Source organism: Heloderma suspectum, chromosome 2 (genome assembly GCF_057233095.1).
Source record: "Heloderma suspectum isolate Gila_16-S chromosome 2, 16-S_ref, whole genome shotgun sequence".
NCBI classification, from domain to species: Eukaryota; Metazoa; Chordata; class Lepidosauria; order Squamata; family Helodermatidae; genus Heloderma; species Heloderma suspectum.
In genome coordinates this window covers 233,335,634-233,358,994 of record NC_139459.1, presented here as the reverse complement: position 1 = coordinate 233,358,994, position 23,361 = coordinate 233,335,634, and the positions used below count along the sequence as shown (strand labels likewise).

Below are 23,361 nucleotides of genomic sequence, written 5' to 3'. Positions count from 1 at the left end.
CTGCACTACTGCCACTGATACTCTGGCCACGTGTAAATTGACTGTGTACCATTTCACTCCCTTTTTTCTGTAACAAATCACCTTCCTGTATCCCATCTCCTCCAAGCCTCAGGTCCCTCTACTGCCTTGATGATTCCTACAGGCATACTTCTTTCCACATAGGACAAGAACCACTTCAATGCCAATTGCTCCTTCTGGAACTACTCAGAGCGGTCCATGATGGGTTACTGGTCCACACAGGGTTGCCGGCTGGTGGAGACCAACAAGACCCACACCACCTGTGCATGCAGCCATCTCACCAACTTTGCAGTGCTCATGGCCCACCGTGAAATTGTAAGAATATCACTCCCACTGTTGGGGGCTGGGCAGGGTGGTGATGGTGGTGGGGAATATGCCAGATTGGTAAGGAGATGGAAATGGTTTTCTGCCATCATCCCAGCCACTGTCAGGATCACCCTTCTAGCTCAGTATGCACTCTGAACCTTTATGCTTGTTCATCTGCCCCCAAATCAGGGTGGCAATTATCCTGACATGAAATGTTGGGAGTGGGTTCTTTCCTCTTGCTAATAGGGATTCACTAAATCCTTATTTAGGCAGCTTATCAGATGGAGATGGCAGCTTATCAGATGGCCGTTTGTCAGATAGGGACCATCCAGAAGCAGTTGATAGTGAACTGAATGCTCAGAGTATCAGATTCAACCTAAATCCAGCTGTACATCAGGGAGAATACACAAGAGGAGAGGGAAGCTATGTCCACCCAGCCTCATTCTCCTTCTCCTTCCAGTACCAGGGCCGCATCAATGAGCTACTGCTGTCGGTCATCACGTGGGTGGGCATTGTGATTTCCCTGGTCTGCTTAGCCATTTGCATCTCCACCTTCTGCTTTCTGCGTGGGCTGCAGACCGACCGCAACACCATCCACAAGAACCTCTGCATCAATCTCTTCATCACCGAGCTCCTCTTTCTCATCGGCATCGATAAGACACAGTATGAGGTGCGTGACAGTCTCCCCAGCAAATGAGGCACAGTTGCTGTGGAATATTCCTCGGCATGGGGGGAGTTGAGAGACTCACTAAGGGGCATGTGGTACAGTAGGACAGGATGGAGATCTGACTGGGACCCAGGACCCATTCGTCTTGCCAAGTCAGTGCAGCACTAGCAAGCCACTTTGATTCAGCAAGTGGTGCATGCGTGCGCGCGCGCGCACACACATGAGTTGGGCAGTTTTCTGGGGAACACAGTCCCACTGAGGCCTAACTCACCTTAGTGCAGTACTAGGAGAAATGTTAGGCAGCAGAAACAGTACTTTCAAATGTCGTATTTTCAGGTTTTACTTGTGCAACTCAAGGAGGTGAAGAAATCACCTATCCTGCCCTACCCTTTCATTTGGAAGCAGAGTTCTGCTTTCCCCCTGCAGCACCTCTCCCCAAAACCTCATTATGGAGGAAGGCTCCCTTCTATAAACAGCTGCATCATATCCAGTATAGCAGCAGCTCAGCCAATGGCCATGCTGGCTGGTGGATGGTGGGAATTGCAATCCACACATCAGCCAGGAGCCACAGGCTCTCCATCTGTCCAAGAAGAAGTCCTCCAGCCCCAGGGATGAATTATATGTAGAGGTGATTGGGGTGTTGAGGAGCTATTTTCCCATATAGTCATTGCAGAACGTTGAAAGAGCAGCATTTGGAGCACAGCACCTTTTCTGGCCACCACTGTCATCATTTTCTTCATCGTTGTCGTCTTCTTCTCCTTTTAGTGCTGTTCACCATGTGCCAATTTTCTTTTATTGTAAGCTGCCTTGGAGGCCAGTTCTCAGGCAGAAATGCAAGATATGAATATTTTAGGGGTCAAGCTGATGGGAACTCTCTCTCCCCCCCCTTCCATCCCAGATTGCCTGCCCCATTTTTGCAGGGCTGCTGCACTACTTCTTCCTGGCAGCATTCTCCTGGATGTGCCTGGAGGCCATCCACCTTTACCTCATGCTGGTTGAGGTCTTTGAGAGTGAATACTCCCGCAAGAAATACTACTACTTAGGCGGCTATTGCTTCCCTGCCTTGGTTGTGGGTATTGCTGCTGCCATTGACTACCGCAGCTATGGCACTGACAAAGCGTGAGTACAGAGCGGCTGGTGGAGGAGGATGGGTGGGAATAATAAAAAATGGAGGATGAAAGGCACAGCTGCAGGAGTGCAGAGGAGGGCTGGTACGTCTCACACGCACCCTGCTAATCACAGGAGGAGAGCAACACAAACGACCAAGCGAGGTTAGAGGTAGGTATATTGCACTGAAAGATACAAAATGAGGCAGGGGTAGGGGTGCTATGAGGGAAGTCATGGCAGAGCAGAAGAATCCATAAGGAATGAATACAGGTTTGGGAGTGTCATCTCATGCTAACAAGCCGTGAGGCCATCAAGCCTTGTGGTGTCTGCTGCCCTTTCTGCCTGTCGGACACCTCCCTGCTCTCTCTTGGTAGGTGCTGGCTTCGAGTCGATAACTACTTCATCTGGAGTTTCATTGGACCTGTCTCTTTTGTCATTGTGGTGAGTCAGTCACTGGGGATTGTTTGGGGATAGACACACTGGGATTTCCCTCGGCAGCCTCCAGATCAGAGACAAAGATGGGGAGAGCACCAATGTCCTTGCTGTGATCCTCTCCAACCCATCAAGTTCCTTTTCTTCTCAGAGCTCAGAAGAGTGCCGGGCAGGTTACTTTGCCCATCCCTACACTCAGAATCTCTGCCAAGCCCAGCATAGATCTGGGGAAAGATACCAGCAGGGGGAAAGGGAGCTGCTGTGGGGAAAGGACTGCCTTTTCTCTGTTCATATTTTACTGTGCACATCCCCCAGATCAACCTGGTGTTCCTCATGATCACTCTGCACAAGATGATCCGCAACACATCTGTCCTCAAGCCTGACTCCAGCCGTCTGGACAACATCAAGTGAGTTTATGTTTTGATTCCTTTTGATCCTCTGGTTTAGATCCAGACATCTCCCTATCTTGACAGCACTTAAAAACACTTCCATTGCCCTCTGATCCTTCTTCTGCATTTGGTTCTTCTAAAGCAGTTTACTGGGACAAAGCCAGTCCAGTCCAGAAGATGTAGCCAACTCTGTGTTTAATGGGGCAGGCTCTTTCCCCAGCCCATGGGAGAGAGGGCCCCCATCTACCAGTCCCAGCAGTATCTCGCTTCTGGCCCACAGGTGAGAATAAAAAAGCCTTGGTTCCCAAGAGTAGTATTCTGAGGGCTGGAATGGTCTTTCCAGCATGCTGGGACGCACTGGGAAACATCATGAAGCATTTGTCTGATCACTTCACCAAGGATTTGGGGCTGCTGGTCAGCTGCTGCTGCTGCTGATGTAGATGGGAATGTTATCTTTTTGGAACTTATAACACTGCAAAGGCTGCTGTGAAATCACCTTGCATCCCTCATACCAGAGAACATGTCCTTATCCCCATTAAAGGAATTCTTCCCCTCTTATATTAATAGAGTTAGGCTGCTTCTTTCAGTCAGGTGAGTGCAGTGACACTGTCTGAATCATGTAGGAAATGAGGTGAGAGTTGTGCCCCTTTGAGGGAATTTGGGAAGACTTGCGCTGCAAGTAGTCTGCAAATGCTAAACTGTCAAACACCATGTGCCACTCACAAGTTCACATCTTCTTACACTCATTCATACAGAATAATCCAGAAGTGTGTGAGGTAGGGGGAACACACCTTGGTTAATGCTGAGTTATGGTAAAAGTACTCTTAGCTGAAAGTCCACGAAGGTGAGAAATGCAGAGTTCAGCAAATCCTTATAGCCATATAAGCAGCATTTACTTTGCCCTACCAACCCAGAATAGTTCTTAAAAGTAGCTGGAGCAGGTGGTGGGGAGTATGGGCCAGAGAGGCTGTTCAAACTCCCATGGATCCAGAGGAACCTCGTAAAGAGAGAACTGGAAAGTTCTAACTTTATTCAAGACTGATCCAGGGAAGTTCAGTAGAGGTATGAGACTTGCAGAATCAGTGCTGGGGGCAAAGGGCGTGGACTCCACATCCCCTGCGTTGTGACCCTGAACCAAGTCATATACACATACAGCTGTTCTTTGTAAAATAAGAAGACTTGGGGGGTTCCAGTAGCAGAAATCCATGTCCCATGTAGTATAATCCTAATTTGCAGATGACCTCTTCCAAAATGTATCTCACTCCTGTTTTTATAGCCCAACCATGTAAACTTGGAATGAGCCTCATTGATTTAAATGGGATTTATTCCAAATTAACTCTGTTTAGGATTGCAGCCTTAATTGACCAAGGAGCTTTTGCTAACGCTGTTACCAGCAATATAACTATGGTTTTCATCTAGTAGCTTAGCCCTCACATGCTTGCTTGTCCTGCTTTTCTTAATTAATTTACTGGAACGTTCCAGTAAACGTCTTCATTGTTGGTGTGGTTTTGCAGCCTGCTTCCTGCCTTCTTGCTTTGTTTATTTGATCACTGCCTTGTTGTGGCGAAGGGGCTTGCGTAACTCAGTGAAGCCATAAGCTATGCCGTGTTCCTTCTGTGCAAGCACCGAGTCATTGCTGACTCCTAGAGGGACGCCGCTTGCGCTGGTGTTTTCTTGGCAGACTGTAGCGGGGTGGTTTGCCATTGCCTTCCCCAGTCGTGACTACCTTTCCCCCAGCAAGCTGGGTACTCATTTTACCGACCTCAGAAGGATGGAGGGCTGAGTTGACCTGAGCCGGCTACCCGAGACCCAACTTCTGCCGGGATCGAACTCAGGTCATGGGGAGAGTTTTGGTTGCAATACTGCCGCCTACCACTCTGCGCCACACGAGGCTGGAGTGTAGGGCCACCCAAGATGGACAGGTCATGGCGGAGAGTTCTGACAAAATGTGGTCCACTGGAGAAGGAAATGGCAACCCACTCCAATATTCTTGCCAAGAAAACCCCATGGAACGTATCACAAGGCTAAAAGATATGACGCCGGAAGATGAGCCCCTCAGGTCGGAAGGTGACCAATATACTACTGGGGAAGAGCAGAGGGTATTTCCAAGTAGCGCCAGAAAGAGTGAAGTGGCTGGGCCAAAGCCGAAAGGACACTCAGCTGTGGATGTGTCTGGTGGTGAAAACAAAGTCCGATGCAGTAAAGAACAATATTGTTTAGGAACCTGGAATGTAAGATCAATGAATCAAGGTAAGCTGGAGATGGTCAAACATGAGATGGCAAGATTCAACATCAACATCTTGGGAATCAGGGAACTAAAATGGACAAACATGGGCGAATTTAATTCAGGTGACCATTATATCTACTACTGTGGGCAAGAATCCCTTAGAAGAAATGGAGTAGCACTCATAGTCAGTAAAAGGGTGGGAAAAGCAGTACTGGGGTACAATCTCCAAAACGATAGAATGTTCTCAGTAGGAATCCAAGGCAAACCATTCAACATCACAGTAATTCAAGTCTATGCCCCAACCACTGATGCCAAAGAAGCTGAGGTTGATCGGTTCTATGAAGACCTACAACACCTTCTAGAACTAACACCAAAAAAAGATGTCCTCTTCATCATAGGGGATTGGAATGCTAAAGTAGGAAGTCAAGAAATCACCAGGATAACAGGCAAGCATGGCCTTGGTGTACAAAATGAAGCAGGACAAAGGCTAATAGAGTTTTGCCAAGATAACACGCTGATCATAATAAAACACTCTTTTCCAACAGCACAAGAGGCGACTCTACACATGGACATCACCAGATGGTCAATATCGAAATCAGATTGATTATGTCCTTTGCAGCCAAAGATGGAGAAGCTCCATACAGTCAGTCAAAACAAGACCTGGAGCTGGCTGTGGCTCAGATCATGAGCTGCTTCTTGCAAATGTTTGGCTTAAATTGAAGAACGTAGGGAAAACCACTAAACCATTCAGGTATGACCTAAATCATATCCTCTTCAGAGTGGAGGTGTGGAGGTGACAAATAGATTTCAGGGATTAGACCTGATAGACAGAGTGCCTGAGGAACTATGGACGGAGGTCCGTAACATTGTTCAGGAGGCAGCAACTCAATCCATCCCAAAGAAAAAGAAATGCCAGAAAGCAAAGTGGCTGTCTGATGAGGCTTTACAAGTAGCTGAGGAAAGAAGGGAAGTAAAAAGCAAGGGAGAAAGGGAAAGATATATCCAACTGAATGCAGTGTTCCAGAGAATAGCAAGGAGAGACAAGAAGGCCTTCTTAATGAACAATGCAAAGAAATAGAAGAAAACAATAGAATGGGAAAGACTAGAGATCTTTTCAAGAAAATCGGAGATATCAAGGGAACGTTCTGTGCAAAGACGGGCATGATCAAGGACAAAGAAGGCAGGGACCTAACAGAAGCAGATGAGATTAAGAAGAGGTGGCAAGAATACACAGAAGAACTATACAGGAAATATCTTAATGTCCCTGATAGCCATGATCGTGTGCTCACTGAACTTGAGCCGGACATCCTAGAGAGTGAAGTCAAGTGGGCCTTAGGAAGCATTATTAACAACAAAGCTAGCGGAGATTACAGTATTCCAGCTGAGCTATTTAAAATCCTAAAAGATGATGCTGTTAAAGTGCTGCACTCAATGTGCCAACAAATTTGGAACACTCAACAGTGGCCACAAGACTGGAAAAGGTCAGTTTACATTCCAATTCCAAAGAAGGGCAATGCCAAAGAGTGTTCAAACTACCGTACAATTGCGCTCGTTTCACATGCCAGCAAGGTTATGCTCCAAATCCTACAAGCTAGGCTTCAGCAGTATGCAAACCGAGAACTACCGGAAGTACAAGCTGGGTTTCGAAGAGGCAGAGGAACTAGAGATCAAATCACCAACATTCGCTGAATCATGGAGAAAGCAAGAGAATTCCAGAAAAACGTCTATTTCTGCTTCATTGACTATGCTAAAGCCATTGAATGTGTGGATCACAACAAACTCTGGCAAATTCTTAAAGAGATGGGAGTACCAGACCACCTTACCTCTCTCCTGAGAAACCTGTACGAGGGTCAAGAAGCAACAGTAAGAACCGGACATGGAACAACCGATTGGTTCAAAATTGGGAAAGGAGTACGACAAGGCTGCATATTGTCGCCCTGCTTATTTAACTTATATGCAGAGTACATCATGAGAAACGCCGGGTTGGATGAATCACAGGTCGGAATTAAGATTGCCGGGAGAATTATCAACAACCTCAGATACGCAGACGATACCACCCTAATGGCAGAAAGCGAAGAGGATCTAAAGAGCTTCTTGTTGAGGGTGAAAGTGGAGAGTGCAAAAGCTGGTTTGAAACTCAGCATTAAAAAAACTAAGATCATGGCATCTGGTCCCATCACTTCCTGGCATATAGAAGGGGAAGAAATGGAAGCAGTGACAGATTTTATTTTCTTGGGCTCCAAGATCACCGCAGACGGTGACTGTAGCCATGAAATTAAAAGACGCTTGTTCCTTGGGAGGAAAGCTATGGCAAACCTAGACTGCATAGTAAGAAGCAGAGACGTCACCTTGCCGACAAAGGTCCGCATAATCAAAGCTATGGTTTCCCCAGTAGCAACATATGGCTGTGAGAGCTGGACTATACGGAAGGCTGAGCGCCGAAGAATTGATGCTTTCGAACTGTAGTGCTGGAGAAGACTCTTACGAGTCCCCTGGACTGCAAAGAGGTCAAATCAGTCAATCCTAAAGGAAATCAACCCTGAGTGCTCATTGGAAGGACAGATACTGAAGCGGAAGCTCAAATATTTTGGCCACCTAATGCGAAGAGAGACTCCCTGGAAAAGACCCTGATGCTGGGAAAGACTGAAGGCAAAAGGAGAAGGGGGCGGCAGAGGATGAGATGGCTAGATAGTATCACTGATGCAATGAATATGAACTTGAGCACGCTCCGGGAGAGAGCGCAGGACAGGAAGGCCTGGCGTGCTATGGTCCATGGGGTCATGAAGAGTCAAACACGACTTAGCGACTGAACAACAACAAAGAGCTGTTCAGCAAATCCCCAAGTCAGAAATAAACATGTCAACATGTTACTTTGGGTTTTGGCTTTTTCATTCAAATGATAAATAAGCAGTCGATCACTTCTAACATTTGTTCCCTTCCACTCAAAGAGGCTGTGTTGGGAGATCTGACTTTAACTGTCCCAGGGCAGTGGAAGGATACTTGTAGTCCAGTCTTAACCATGCTTGCTCAGAAGAAAGTCCTGCATGAGTCTCATGGGCACCTCTTGGGGAGTGCCTCTGATCTTATTGCTGACGAATGACACATGCCATTTCATTCCATGATCTTTCTTTCGTTTTCAAAAACTCCTTTAGAGACTGAGCACCTCCTTGTTATACCAGTCAAGTGTGGAAATGTTTATGAAGCCCTTTCTTTTAAAAAAGTGCTAAATGCCACGAAGGCTCCACCACAACACCCTCCCCACCCCACCAGAAATGCAGTAATACTCAGCTATTTTGTGAGCCTTTGTCATGTTTCTCCGCCCACCCCCAATATATTTTTCTGTTTAATGCCTTGGAAGTTGTGAGCTTTTCCTCTGCACTCTGGGCAAGTATATCTTCCCCTGTATTCTTTTTTTTTTTAAAGGAGTGGAGATGTTATGAGAAGACAGGAGCACTCTTCAAAAGAATTGCTGGCACATTGGATCAACATATGCAGGGAACGGGGCTGGTCTAATTTGTCCTGCCCTGATGTTTCACACAACAGTTGCATGCACAAAGGCTTCTTGGCTGCAGGCATTCGCGCTGTGGGCACAGACGCCACAGGCGGGTCAAGTGAACACGTGTGATGTCGGGACCAGAGCTAGTCAGCATGGCCCCACTTATGCATTGATCCAGCATGTGAGCAGTTATTCTGAAGAGGGCCACGACTGGGACTAATGCTATTCTAATCCTTAGAATAAAAAACAGAGGGCACCTCCAGACCTTGGTCACTTGGTGTACTAAAAGGTATCATCCTTTGAATTAAGGACAGCCCATATTATATTCCTGTGTTATACTGTTGGCACACCAGTGTCTGTGTGTGTGCGCGCGCGTGTCCTGTAGCCAATATTTTGGCTTGTAGTATCCCTCACCAGTGGACTATGGGAGAACCTCTCTTCCCTCTCCAGCTGTTGACTATCTTGCCCATCTTTCTCTCTGCACCCCCTCACATTTTCTTACCCTTTTCTCTCTGGTTCATTCTTTTTCGGCAGCAGCCCTCACATAGGAGAGAACTTGCAGGGCTCACACATTCTTTCTTGGAAGGCAAGGCAGAGGATGGAGGACAGCTGCCTCTGCCATCAGTGAGGCTTAGTGTCGGGAGCTGGCAATGTTGGGCACTGCTGAGACCTTGGGAGGGTCCACTGCCACGCCTGCCCCTGGCCCAAAATGCTAGGCAAAGCGTCCTGGCCCAGCGGTCCTCTCAGGGCTCGTTTGCCCAGCATTGGAGCCCGGGTGGCTGTGGCTGGCACCTGCCATTTTAATTCCCCCACAATGCCTCTGGAGGCCCAGCAAAGGGTTGCTCCAGACCGACACTGCACTGGGGCCTGGGGGCATTATGGGGGAATTAAAGTGGTGGGTGGGTGCCAGCAATAGCACTTGTCATCTAGATTGGCTTTTTTCTTACTGCTGTTGCACCTGCCTGATGCTGGCAAGGTAAGGGGAGGGGGTCACCAGGCTGAGAGAGGGCTGGGGGCACTGAGGGCTCTGCCAGAGCCAGCCACCAACATATGGGCCAAGGCTTATTCTCACCCATTCACTGCTAATCATCTTTCCAAGCTCACCCATATCCCTCTCTCTCCTGTCCTCCCTGATGCATGGGCTATTGATGGCAAGGCTTTACTGCTGCAAGCACAATACTGTATAAGAAGTATTGATGCTGTTGTTACATTTCTTATTTGTGGATCTTATGGATATTGTTACTGTGTTAAGCTGCTGTCCTCTACACAGATCACTTAAATCCCACTGAAGTCACTGGGGTTTAAGCCAGGGGTGGGCAGAAAGTAGATTGGAATCTACTGATAGATCTCTGGATGACTTGCAGTAGATCCGCAAGGTTTTCTGACTCCCAGTTGTTTAACTAGAATACTACCCAATGATTCTCCCTGCCCTAACTTATACTGCTGAAATGAAGACACATGGAGTAACCAGGAGTAGATTTATGTGTGGATGGATTGTGAGCTCCTTTCAGATCTGATGCTCAAAAAAACAACCACCAAATTCTGACCTCAGAATTCATTTTGCCTTTTGCCCCAGACTTCCATTGGTGGATCTTGGCATTCTAGTTAAAAGACTCCACAAGCCTGAGATCTGACCACCTGTGGCAACGGCACAAGATCAGTCTTAACTGAGAGTTTGTTTTGAATTTTATTCATACACTGTTTTGTTTTTATTCATTTGTAAGTTGCTTTGGGTGCCAAGTAAAAAAGCAATGAATAAACTCATAAATAAAAGTAGTAGTGAGCGGGTGGGAGGGGTGACAGGCATGCAAAGTTTCATAGGAAGAGCAGCCACCTCTCGTTTGCTTTCTCTTGTTGGGGGTGGATGTGGACAAGCCAAAGCAAGATAGTGCAGCATGACAACATGGACAGAGTAGCACGAGTCCAAGCTACTTAAAAACTGCCATGAAACGAAGGCACTAGAAAACAGCACCAGCTTCGTTCTTTCTGGTCTGTGGTACGGATGAACTCCTCTGCCATGGAATTTACAGCAGAAGCCATGGTTCATCCTGCCAGTGGCACCATCTCAGTGGTGGTTGAGGGCAGGGCCGGTGTCAAGGGTAGGCATGGTTGGGCACCTGCCAAGGGCCCACATCCCAGCAGGGCCCACTGACAAGAGCCCCCTGGACTTGCTCGTCTTTGTCACCATTGCAAGCTGCTTGTTCACCTGCCTCTCACTGTGGCCGAGACAACAGTGGTGGTGAGGAGGAAGAGCAGCAGATGCCCCGGCCTACTTGCTCCCTGGCTCTCTGCCTGTCCAGCAGGCAAGTGACAGCAATGTTGAGGAAGAGTAGCAAGAGCAGCTGGTGACAATTGTAAGGACGGGAGCCCATTGAAGGTTTCTTGTTCAAGGGCTCACAAAAAGCTGGAACTTGCTGAGGGCATCCTTTCATAAACCATTCCCTTGCTCTGTAGATGATTTCCGCCATGCCAGACATTGTACAGGAATTTCTAAGAGCACAAGAGCAGGGAGACATGAGATTAGTTTAACTTAGGTGAGGAACCCATAATACCCAAGTTCACCTTGAACCCACCGGTGTCTCCCTCTACAGGTCTTGGGCGCTCGGGGCCATCACTCTCCTTTTTCTCCTGGGCCTCACCTGGGCATTTGGCCTCCTCTTCATCAACAAGGAATCTATTGTCATGGCCTATCTCTTCACTACTTTCAACGCTTTCCAGGGCATGTTCATCTTTGTATTTCATTGTGCACTGCAGAAAAAGGTGGGTAGCCATGGGTCAGAACTGAAGGACATTAAAACAGCAATGAGCTTAGGGTTATGGAGAACTGCAGGGGGTGGTATTGTATGGTGCAGGCTGAGGGACTTTACTGAAGTCAGGAAGGTTCACTGGTTCATCTTCTGAGATTCCCTTGCCCTGCTGGGCTGAAGCCAGAAGGGCGGGAGGAGTGGCAGAGGCGATCTTTGCCTCCCTGTCTTCTGGTATTTGATTTTTTCATTAGACAGGCTTTTCAGCCCATCTAGTGAGGCCCCTTCAGAGGGAAAAGGAAGGAGCCTGGAGGAGGCTCTGGATAAATCATATCCTGGCGCCCACAAGAACACCCCTTTCCCCCACTCTCCAAAGTTGGCTTTGCAACTTCAGAGAGGCAGCCAGTGTGGCTCTCTCCATGCCAGCTGCGAGAGGTCGGGGGCCGGACCTCTGACTCTCCCTTCCGAGGTCGAAGCACTATCTCCTACCCCACAGAGGGGAATCTGAGCCATCCTCTGGTCCCTGGGACCCTCACCCAGGGACCATAGGATTGCTGTCCTAGTCAATTAATCATATCAGTTTTAGTTAATGAATTGGTTGATTAATGGATTAAATTTGCATATGAATAAGAACAATAGTTCTGAAGCAAGAGTCATACTTCCCTTGTTTTCAAAGAAGGCACGTGTGTGTCATAAAAAGCATAATCTGAGAAGAGGCATTCTTTGTGTGTGAGAAAAACGCCTCTTTAAAACACAGCACTTGCCATCTGCAGTTTTTATAAGTACTCATATGTGTGCCTGATTAATCAGGGCACCTTTTCAGTGTATTAATTTTTAAAAAATCAATCTAACCAATTAATTGATTAAACATTGCAGCCCTAGTTTTGCATGAAGGTAAAGATTCTGACAGAGAGGCTGAGAGTAATAACAAAAAATGCAGAAACAACACGAACGGTCCTTGTGTCCCTGGGACAATGCATTTCTTTTTTCCCTCTTGATTCTCCTCCCTACATCTGCACCAGGTTCACCGGGAATTCAGCAAATGCCTGCGGCATGCATCCTGCTGCCTACGGAGCCCACCAGGGGCCTCGCTGGGCTCCCTCAAGACCTCAGCCATCCGCAGCAACAACCGTTACTATACTGGGACACAGGTAGAGTTGGGCAGAACGTGTGTGTGTGGGGGGGCTCAGTTATTGAACTGAGGGTCTTGGAGCAAAGACAAAGGTTTCTGGGTGGGAAACCTTTCCATTTCAAGGTGTGAGGAAGGGGGGGCTAGGAGATGTTTTTCAACCTTGGAGTCCAGCTGCCCTCTGAATCCAAAGTGGGGCTTTCTTTTCAGAGCCGAATCCGGAGAATGTGGAATGATACTGTAAGGAAACAAACTGAATCGAGCTTCATGGCAGGTGATCTCAACAGCACTCCCACCCTTAACAGAGGTAAGCAGCGCACTGTTTTCCCATCATTTCCAGCACCTCCATCCTGATCCAGGGAGTGAACATGAACCTGCACAGTCAACTGAGATGAGAAACCAGGCCTGCTGAACTCACCAAGAACCCGGACAACTGTTCCTGCCCCACCCCACACACCCACACTTAACTGAGCAGTCACAAACACACGTACACGCCAGCCTCCCCAGATGGTGGAAGAGATCCCTACCCAGCACTTCCCACTCTGTATTGATTTCTCTTAATATGTCGCCTTTCTCTTTCTTAGCTATCTTTGGTGACCTCCAATCTAGTTCTGTCCACACAGCTGTGACTTTTGCAAGAGGGCTTCTCATTCTCCTCCTCCCCGCCCCCGCTCTTCCTCCACTCAGATATGGAGGGCCAAGTTCTATTTCACCTAGGGTTGTCCATTGTGGGGAAATCTGGGCCTTTTGGGTCCCAGTGGATCCCCACCACAGATCTGGCTCAGCTTGCATTTGTGAGCCAAGCCATGCAATAGTTCCCAAAACCCAGGAACTTTACCAAGGGGTTTTTGTGCAAAACCGCAGGCCAAATTGCGCAAAATCACAGCTGTAAATGGTCTAACTTGCACAAATTAGACCGTTTGTGGCTGCATTTTCACACAAATTGTGCTATTTACAGCCACAATTTGGCACAAATCAAATTGCGCAACCCAGTCACCCCTGAAAAATCCACGAGTTGGCCCAACTCGTCGGGCCAACTCGTGGATGACTGAGCTGGAGTTTGGCAGGCCAAGCTGCGAATACCTGCCGAGCTCCACCCTCCAAACAGATTCTTCCAGCATCCCTCATTTTACCTGTGCAGTGCTAACACTCTTGCCTATACTGCCTCTTGCAGGTACAATGGGGAACCACCTGCTGACTAACCCCGTGCTGCAGACACGGGGCGGGACAAGTCCCTACAACACACTCATTGCTGAGTCTGTGGGCTTCAACCCTGCCTCACCTCCTGTCTTCAACTCTCCAGGTAAGACCACCACCATCCAGGAAAAGAGACCTCCCCTGTCTCTCTGGGTTGATGCCCCAGACTGGATAAGGGTTCTGTATGCATAGGCATGTGCACGTTCGCACACACACATGCACATGCCCCGTTCCACTTTTCTTTATTGAAAGTGCTGGATGTGGGGAGCTAGAAAGCTAAAGGAATGCCTGCGATTTCTACAAAAGACCTCTCAAGGAGTGATTTCTCAAAGCTTGGGGCACTGGGAGAAAAGAGTCAGGAAAACTGGCTGTGAGCGAGTTCCTGATTTACTCCTCCAGTAGTCAGGAAGCTGCCTTATACTGAGTCAGAACATAATTCCATCTAGGCCAGTAATGTTGACGGTGGCTGGTATTGTTTACATGGATTTTCGCAGCGGCTCTTTGGGTTTTCAGCCAGGCCTTCCCCAGCCCTACCTGGAGATGCCAGGGACTGAAGCCAGGGGCTTCCTGCATGCCAAGCAGGTGCTCAGTACTGAGCTGTGGCCATAGGGAGGACCTGGGCAGTGTCTCTCATCTTGCATTCTTGCCCCCGGCCACCTGGGTAACTCTTTCTCTTTTCTCTCTTCCTTTCCTAAACGGTGCTGCCTGCAGGGAGCTTCCGAGAGTCCAGTACGTCCCTCCTTTCCAGTTCCATTTCGCAGTAATGTTTCTTTCATTGCTAGTTTAACTGGCAGGCTGGGGGTGGGCACAGCACAGACGTGAGCAAGTAGTGGGTGTGTGTTCAGCTGCACCTGCCAGCAGCAGGGAGCACTGTAGGGAGGGCAGGAGTGCTGGCTTTGGGGGAGAGGGGTGAACTCCTAGTTACTACTGTTCCCATTTCAGTGGGTGGTGAGGCAGCATGGTTCATGCAGTTCTGGCTGTGGGCACTAGATGGCGCTAAAAGCACCCACAGAGCTCAAGAATACCTCCCTTCCCATCCCTGCATGTGGGGTTAAAACACTGGGCCCTGTAGCCTACCATATGCCCCCTGCCCTAATGGACTAACCATTCCATATCTGACAAATACATCCCATATGTCTCCGTAACTGGGCAGAGGCAGGTGGCTATGTAACCTTTCAGCGGGCTTCTTCCATTGGCGAAACAGATTACCTGCCTGTTCCATAATGCATGTGGCTGTGTGTGGCTAAACTAGGCATGCCCACGTGGCTGTACCCATCCGCCATCACACTAAAATGGATGTCTTTGTTACCTTTTTGTGCACACACACAGACACACACATGCATACCTGTATCTTGGTACCTCCTAACAAATCAGTTAACACATGTATATCCTTCTCACATTTCCCACAGATGCACCAGTTCTCACACGGGCATACCTAACTCACATGCAGTCAAATCCTGTGCCCATTTGCTCTCAAGTCAGCAAAAAGAGAAGTGCACTGCAAACTGGGGCTGGGTGGATTTTTAAAGAAAATAATAATTTATTTATTTTTAACATTTCTAAACCGCCCAATAGCTGAAGCTCACTGGGCAGTTCAAAAGAACCATAAAATACAACATGATAAAATACAATATAAAAGTTTCAAAAGTTTAAAACCACAGTATAAAATAGAAACAAAAACCGAAATAAAATCTACCAGCAGTGCAAAGTTTTAAAATACAGTAATAGATTTAAAACAGAAACTGAAAGACTAAAATGCCTGGGAAAATAAGGTGGTCTTCAGGTGGGACTAGAAAGCGCACAACTTAGGCACCAGGCAAGTCTCTCTGGGAAGCTCATTCCACAACTGGGGTGCCACAACAGAAAAGTCCCTCTTCTTAGTAGTCACCCACTTCACTTCCTTTGGCAGGGGATCCCAAAGAAGGACCCTGAAGATTATCTTAGGGTCTGGGCAGGTATATATTGGAGATGATCCTTCAGGTAACCTGGCCCCAAGCCATTTAGTGCTCTGAATGTTAACACCAGCACTTTGAATCACGAACAGACATGGACTGGCAGATGGAAAAGTGCTGGCCATTCTCCATTAACAATCTCTCTGCCCTGTTTTGGACCAGCTGAAGTTTCCAGACCGTTTTCAAAGGCAGCCCCACATATAACACATTGCAGTAATCTAGACGAGAGGTTACCAGAGCATGGATAACTGTAGCTAGGCTATCTCTGTCCAGATAAGGACATAGTTGTATATCAGCCTAAGCTGATAAAAGATGCTCCATGCCACTGAGTCCACCTGTGCCTCTAGTGACAATGCTGGATCCAATGCTGGAGCACCCTCAAACTATGAACCTGATCCTTTAGGGGGAGTGCAATCCCCTCCAGAACAGATTGAACATCACCTAGCCAGCAGACCACCCACCCACTAATAGTACCTCTGTCTTGTCTGGATTGAGCTCCAGTTGGTTAGCCCTCATCCAGTCCATTACCGTGGTCAGGCACTGATTCAGAACAGCCACTGCCTCACTTGGATTTGATGAAAAGGAGGGGAAGAGCTGGGTGTCATCTGCATGTTGATGACTCCTCAGCCCACACCTCCAGATAGCCTCCCCTAGCGGTTTCATGTAGAAATTGAATAGTATGGGGGATAGAATAGAGCTTTGTGCAACCCCATAGCATAACTGTTCAGGCAAAGAGCAATAATCCCCCAGCACCACATATTGGAATTGGCCATCCAGGTAGGAGCGGAACCACTGCAGCACAGTGCCTCCGACTCCCAGCCCAGACAACCTATCCAGAAGGATACCATGGTCGATGGTATCGAAAGCTGCTGAGAGGTCAAAGGGAATCAACAGGGTCGCACTCCCCCTGTCTCTCTCCTAACAAAGGTCATCCCACAGGGCGACCAGAAGTTTAATAGAAATCACCCAAAGTATATCAACAAATAAATGCATCTTCTTCAAGGTTTTATCCATTCTTCTTGTTTTAGAACTCTGAGACCAGTTCACATGTTACAGTTACCATGCATATCAAAGTCCTCCTCCTATGCTTGTTTTAAAATCCAGTAGAAGGGACTGGCATCTGCCTAAGCTTGGACTGAAGAGGAGAAAGAAGGGCAGCCATAACTTTGAGCTTTGGGGAAAACATCTGAGCCTTGTCTATTCTGGGAGTAAGTGCTCTTCCCGACTAGGCAAAACCCACTGCTCCCCAAATAACAAAGACTGCGATGTTTTCTTAAAAGCTCAGTGCTACGCTGCTGGGAAAGGGAAGGACGGGGCACTCTGTGCAGCAATGGCTTTGCTTTCGAGTCATGCAGTTAGGTGACTTTAGGCTCTGGATTTAATGGCCTTCTGGGGAAGGGGGCTCTTTAGATGGCCCTTGCATGCGACATCACTTCCTCCTAAATGCGGTAAGCCAGCCATGTTGCGTTCGGGGGGCCTCTTGCTCATTCTGCTGAGTGGGGCCCTGGATGTCTCCCCTGACACCACCATGGCCATCTTCTGCTCCTTGGTGAGGGGCAAGGCTGTGAAGGAGGGCTGTCCAGTCCCTTGGAGCCTCCTCTCCGTCTCTTTTCAATTTGAACTGGAGTGGGCCCTTGTAGAAGTCTCTGCCTCTCTTCCCTAGGATTCCCAAAAAGAAGTAGAAGCAGTTCCCGATGCACACGGTAATTGTAATGTATGGATCAAGTCTCACCTGAGAGCATCTTGTTGAAAGAGGAGAATGCACAGAAACTTTGGAAAAAAGCCCTGTTTGTTGAATTCAGTTTAATTTATCCTTCCGACACTGGCTTCAGCTTCACCTCTCTCCTTGCTTTTTCAGCCATTGTTGGTGCTGTGCTCCTTTCTGATGTACACAAGCCAGCTCTCTCTCTGGGTAACAATCACCATCTGTTTCCCATACACACACTTGTTAGCTCTGTTCTGTTGCTCAGGCACAAACACATGTCTGGGTTCTTGTGTACCTGCACATTATGTCTTACATGCTGCTCAGGCATGGGTTTGTCTTGCATATACTCCACTTGGACAAACCAACTGGCCATGTATGTCTCGGTTTCCAAGTGATGGCTTCCACTCCCTGATCTCCACAGTTGCTCATAGCCTCTGTCCCACCTTCCCCCACTAATCCCCATATATGTGTGTGTCCCCTTTACAGAGCACCCCTTGAACAACAGCCGAGACGCCTGCGGCATGGACACCCTCCCGCTCAATGGCAACTTCAATAACAGCTACTCCCTCCGCAGTGGTGATTTCCCAGCTGACAGTACCAAGATGGCTGACTGCCGACGCAACCTGAGTGACGCTGCGGCCTTTGAAAAAATGATCATCTCTGAGTTGGTGCATAACAACTTGAGGGGGGGAGGCAGTGGTGTGGTCAAGGGAGGTGGGGGTTCCACAGAGACCTCCAACCCCCCTGGGCCACCTCCCCCTCCCAACATAGTAGCAGGGGGAGGGGGTACCAACAATGAGGAGGATGCCATTGTGCCTGACGCCCCTTCCTTGACCCATGAGGAGAACATGGAAATTGAACTCATGTATAAGGCCTTAGAGGAGCCGCTCTTGCTTCAGAGGGCACAGTCCATCCTCTACCAGAGCGACCTGGAGGAGTCGGAGAGCTGCACAGCTGACCTGACAGAGGGGGGTGATGGCCAAGCCCCTTCACCCAACAGGGACTCTTTATACACCAGTATGACCAACTTGAGGGACTCCCCATACCCGGACAGCAGCCCCGAGGCAGTTGGGGAAGTGCTTCCTCACGCCCAAGCCATCAATGAAATCTACTATACCAACCGGCCAGCCTTGGTGCCACGCAACCAGCTCCAGGCCTACTACCAAGTCCGGAGACCCAGCAATGATGGCTATTTGGTCCCAGGAAGCTTAGAAAACCCAGCAGTGGAGGGAGATGGCCAAATGCAGCTGGTGACCAGCCTCTGAGGGGCTGAAAAGGGACTGAGGGACCATGCCCCCCGACCCCAATGCGGCATCATTGCCGTGACCTGAACATTTTCATTTTTTCCTGGAGGAAAGGGTGGGAAGAAGAGAATGAAGCAGGGCTGGGGGATGAATGGAGGAGAGAAGGTGGAAGAAAGAACTGAGGCAGAGGGCTTCTCCAAGGGGGTGGGCAGCCATTTTGTCCAGCTTTCCTTCCGTCCAATTACTTTTCCAGACAGAAAGCGACACATTGCCGATTTGGTTATGTCGGTTTCTTTTCCAGGCAAATGCAATGGAGGAAAGAGAGCAGTATCTGGGCAAAAGGATCAGACATTTTGACATGACCTCCTAGAGAATGGCGGAGGATCAATAGATTGAAAAAGTTTAAAAGCTGAAATAATTTTTTATGTGACTAAAAATCAAAGCCATGAGGGTGCCACATGCAGCGAAAGGGGCACCTGGAGAAATGCCCTGCCCCCCGGCTCAGCACCCGCTCTCCACCCTCCCCTTCCCATGACTTCATTGGCCTGTTTCCCAGAAGAGTTTGAGGGACAAGCGGGCCCTTTATGGCACTTGGGCCTCGTTTGAGTTTAGATGCAATCGTTGCCAAAAAAAATATTCAGAGCGAGCGAAAGGTGTGATGTGTGGGGAGAGAGGAAGGAGTTGTTCCGATGTTGCAAAGCCCAGAACCTGCCTTCCAGTATTTGTTGGTTGTCACAATTTATCAACAGGGTTTGCATCTCATTTCCTTATTTCTTTCAGAGGGGCAGGGCAGCAGGAAAGTTTCGTTTCTTTTTTTAAAAGCCCACATAGGAATGTTTGACATGCACCATTTTTTTCTGGGGAAGAAGGCGGAAGTAGCACCAAGGTGGCTATCTTTAGATTTTGTTTTATTTCTATGGCTGCATTTGGTGGCCATTCCCCTCATAGTTGCTTTGGTGTGGCCACCAGGCTTAAAATAAAATCGCACAAAATAGAGATGAGGAGGGATGGAGTGGGGGCACTTCTTCCTGTGTCATCTGTTTAACTCGGTTCCGTCAGCCCCCCACACAGCCTGCTGAGCTCCTTCTCCAGCGTTTCACAGTGATGCAAGAAGAATGCTCTAATCTTCCTTCTGTTTCATTCCTGCCTACGAAGAAGCAAAAGTCAGGAGTATCTGCAATGCAAATATGGCTGCCGTCCGAACACATTTGGGACCACATGGGGAGAAGTAGGAGTGTTGAACTCTTTTTTTTTCCAAACTAGATGGATTGTCCTTCAGAAAAATGACAAAAAACAAACAAAAACAGCAACAAAAAAGACTAACCCAGACTGCACTTTTTTCCCCCAAAGGAAAAAGAAATAGCAAATCTCCCTCTTCAAGCACAACTCCGACTTTTCACGCCGACTTTCATCCTGAGAAAGTTGGGGGAAGCAACCAGTCTCACCTAGAGGCATCATATCTCTGGGGCGGGCGGTGGGCGGGGTCAAAATGGGTTGGGAAGGGGGGATGTGATACCAATTGAAATGCTGTAAATATGAAATCCTAAAAACAACAACAAAAAAGAGAATTGATTTACTCACTTGAAAAAGGAAAAACAAAACCAAGGAACTTTTCTATCTGGGTTTTAAATATATCTATATCTATAGAATATATATAGATATATGGCACTCAGCTCTGCTCTTGCCCCATGTGTGGTATGGGAGCATGTAAGGGAAAACAAAATCCCTAATTTGATGAAGACAACGGGGAAACCCACCAAGAGCAGATTTTTACAATCAAAAAAGGAAAAAAAAACATTTTGGCACAATTTTTATGTAATATATAACATATACTGCGTCATTTCTGTGACCTTGAAGCATTTCCCCTTTCCTGCCGGATGAGGTACCTTTTTCATACATCTCTACATGAAGTGGTTATTTTCTCATTAACTGCCAATTTGGAATTGTGGGTGGGGAAGAAAAAAAAATCACAAAAACATTTTTACTGCAAGACCCAAAGATGCTGTAATTCTGTAATGCTGTAGGTTCCAGGATAATCCTTTGCTTATAGGTATTTTAGGGGGAACAGAGTGTTGTTTCATTTCATTTTTTTAAAGCAAACCCATCATTTGTATTTATTTGAAACTTTCAGGCTAGAGGTTTCCTGGTTACCTAGTATTGGAAAGGGAAGCGGTACGTGGTTTTGCTACTCAGAGCCTCAAGTGTTTGTTTTCTTGTTTTTATTTTGTTTGCCCCTTTTTGTTCCCACCCAGCTAGATCAGAGACTGTCACAAACAGAAAGGGAGGGTTTGGCATTTTTAGAGGAGTGCCTCCCTTGGAGTAGGCAGTGCCTTTCCTTCTCTGCACCAAACTGGGGTGGGAAAAGCCATCAGCAAATTTCTTGTCGCCTCTTTGCATCTCTTACCCCAGGGCCACTGCTGTGAACCTCGGACCCAATAATAACTTGCCCTCTACAGTGGTAGCAAAATCCATTGATGTCTTTTTCATAGGGGGATGAGCCTAATCCTGATGCTCATGAGATTTATTTTTTTAATTTTTTAGCTGCTCATGGTTCCCTGTGTTGTCGTTGGACTAGGCCTGTTCACATAGTGTCTTGCCCTAGCTGCTGCATACTTACAGCACCTAAGAATGCCCTTTAATCGTTTTTGGTACAGAGAAGTTTGTCATATTGCCCATATTGATCTCTTCTTTTCTGTCAAGAGCCCAGATAGAGGTTAGGCACAGCCAGCAACAACAGAGAGGTAGAAGAGCATGCACTATATGGCTGTAGAATAAGATAACCTAATACAGCTTTGGAGCGCGCAGCTTGAGCTGGCACCTTTTAGAATCTAGGGAGACGGCTTATGGGAGAATTGCTCAGACTTTTCCAGGTATTAGAATTTTTTTTCTATCCAACCCACAGTGTAATCCACACTTCTGCAGTAAGAGACTTCCAAAAGTCTTCAGAATTAATTTGTTTTATATCTGGGTCTTTCTTTCGAAGGGCACAGGGGATTGGGTTATGGGGGTTTTCACCCTCCTCTGTTGCTGTTTCACAGGCTTTGGTTGAATTATTAATTGCGTGAAAGTTGGGAGGGACAACTTCGGATTCCTGATGAACATCTGTTTGCCCAAACTCTTTCCATGACACTCTTTTGATCCTGGTCCAGGACTAACTCGTTCACTTTCTTAGGTGGACGCTGCACCCTTGTGAAGACAAGATCCCACCCCTATTTCTCGGCCCCCATCACCAAACTGTGGTTCTGATCAATCCTCTCCCAATACCAAATGGCCTTATTCACCCCACTTGCATTTGCTGCATTGGCCCAAGGAAGGCCCTGTGTTCAGGAACCTCCTTGGCATTACTACCAAGAGGTACCTCCATTTGGAAACCTCATATTAAAAACAAAACAAAAACCAAAGACATATCTGCCCTCATCCACCCTGTAAGAGCAAAGCTATAGAGACTGAGTATCTAGCAGCCCAACCTCAATCAAGGCTTTGCACTTTTCAGCTTAATGTTAGCTGTGAGTAGTCCACACTGCAGTGGAGATTTGGACATTAATTTGAAGGAAGGCATCAACTGACTGCAATATCAGTGTTACTCTGTGATCTGTCCTGGCATGAGAGGAATGGGGGAGAAGGGCGGCTCTTTTGAAGTAGCAGCTATGAGGAAGGGGCTTTTAGCATCTAGATTTTGGAATCAACCCAGATGCTTCCAGCTTGGGGGCGGGGGCAGGTGTTGGCCTGCATTGGTATGAATTAAAGGTGACTTCTTGCTAGTTACATCCTTTGGATTTTATCATTGCCCAGTTCCTTTTACTACCACTTACCTCAGTGCAAAGTGTTTCCATTTGAACCTGAGAGAGGTGCTTAGGCATACAGAGTGTAAATTTAGGCTGACGGTAGAGGCCGATAAGAGTCCTGTATCTGATATTGCCACTGAGGGGAGGACCATGCTATGGAATAAAGGAGAGGGAGACCGCAGGGAACACATCCCGCTCCAGTATCGATGTAAGGGGGACTGTCCCGGGCCGGCTCATGGGGGCAGTGTGCCCTTTGTTGATGGCCTATCAGCGCCCCCTCCTTACAGGCTTTACCACTGGCAGCAGTAGCAACAGCATTCCCAAGAAACCACGAGTGGCCTTGAAGGGGGAGGGTAGTATGGGAGCTGCCATTTACATTTCCCACAATGCCTCTGATGTAGCAGAGCAGTGCTATGTTAGGGGCGTTGTTGGCAATTAAAATGGTGGCTCCCAACTCAGCTGCCTAGCTCCAGATTTTATTTTATTGAACAGGCCCAAGCAGTTTCCCAAGGATAACGTATTGATGCTGGGACTCTCCTAAATGTGCCATCTCTTGCCTTTTATCAATTACTTCTTCCCTTGATTAGCAGAGCCACTTCCGACAATAGAGATTGGATTTGCCCAGCCCAGTCCTGAGGAATGAAGCTACCACTTGGACAGAGGAACACCCCACACCACCCCATTTTACAAAACAAAAAACAATACCCTGCCTGGTTTGTAATTATTTTGAGAGGCTACTTATACTCTTCATTCCACACACCATTCAAACATTTATAAACCTCTTTATCCCTGATCCTAGTCCAGTCTTTTTTTTTTTTTCTTTGTAGGGAAGATGCTCCGACTCTCTGATAATTTTAGCTGCCCCTTTTTGAACTTTCTCTTTTCTACAATCTCACTTCTGGAATGAGGGTATCCAGAACTGCATACTGTGTTCTAAATATGGATGCACCATAGGTTTATAGA

At 47.6% G+C, this 23,361-nt stretch overlaps 1 protein-coding gene across 1 annotated transcript in view; it reads left to right on the top strand.

Moving 5' to 3' along the window:
• Positions 1-20,385, top strand: part of ADGRL1 (adhesion G protein-coupled receptor L1) — an 80,382-nt gene extending 59,997 nt beyond the window's left edge. The window contains exons 12-22 of the mRNA XM_084838479.1: positions 163-333; positions 785-994; positions 1,890-2,110; positions 2,473-2,539; positions 2,846-2,937; positions 11,234-11,402; positions 12,409-12,537; positions 12,726-12,822; positions 13,690-13,818; positions 14,424-14,441; positions 17,856-20,385. Coding sequence (XP_084694605.1) covers positions 163-333; positions 785-994; positions 1,890-2,110; positions 2,473-2,539; positions 2,846-2,937; positions 11,234-11,402; positions 12,409-12,537; positions 12,726-12,822; positions 13,690-13,818; positions 14,424-14,441; positions 17,856-18,634 — 2,082 coding nt within the window. The 3' untranslated portion in view covers positions 18,635-20,385. The remainder of the gene's footprint in view (positions 1-162; positions 334-784; positions 995-1,889; positions 2,111-2,472; positions 2,540-2,845; positions 2,938-11,233; positions 11,403-12,408; positions 12,538-12,725; positions 12,823-13,689; positions 13,819-14,423; positions 14,442-17,855) is intronic.
• Positions 20,386-23,361: the final 2,976 nt, after the last annotated feature.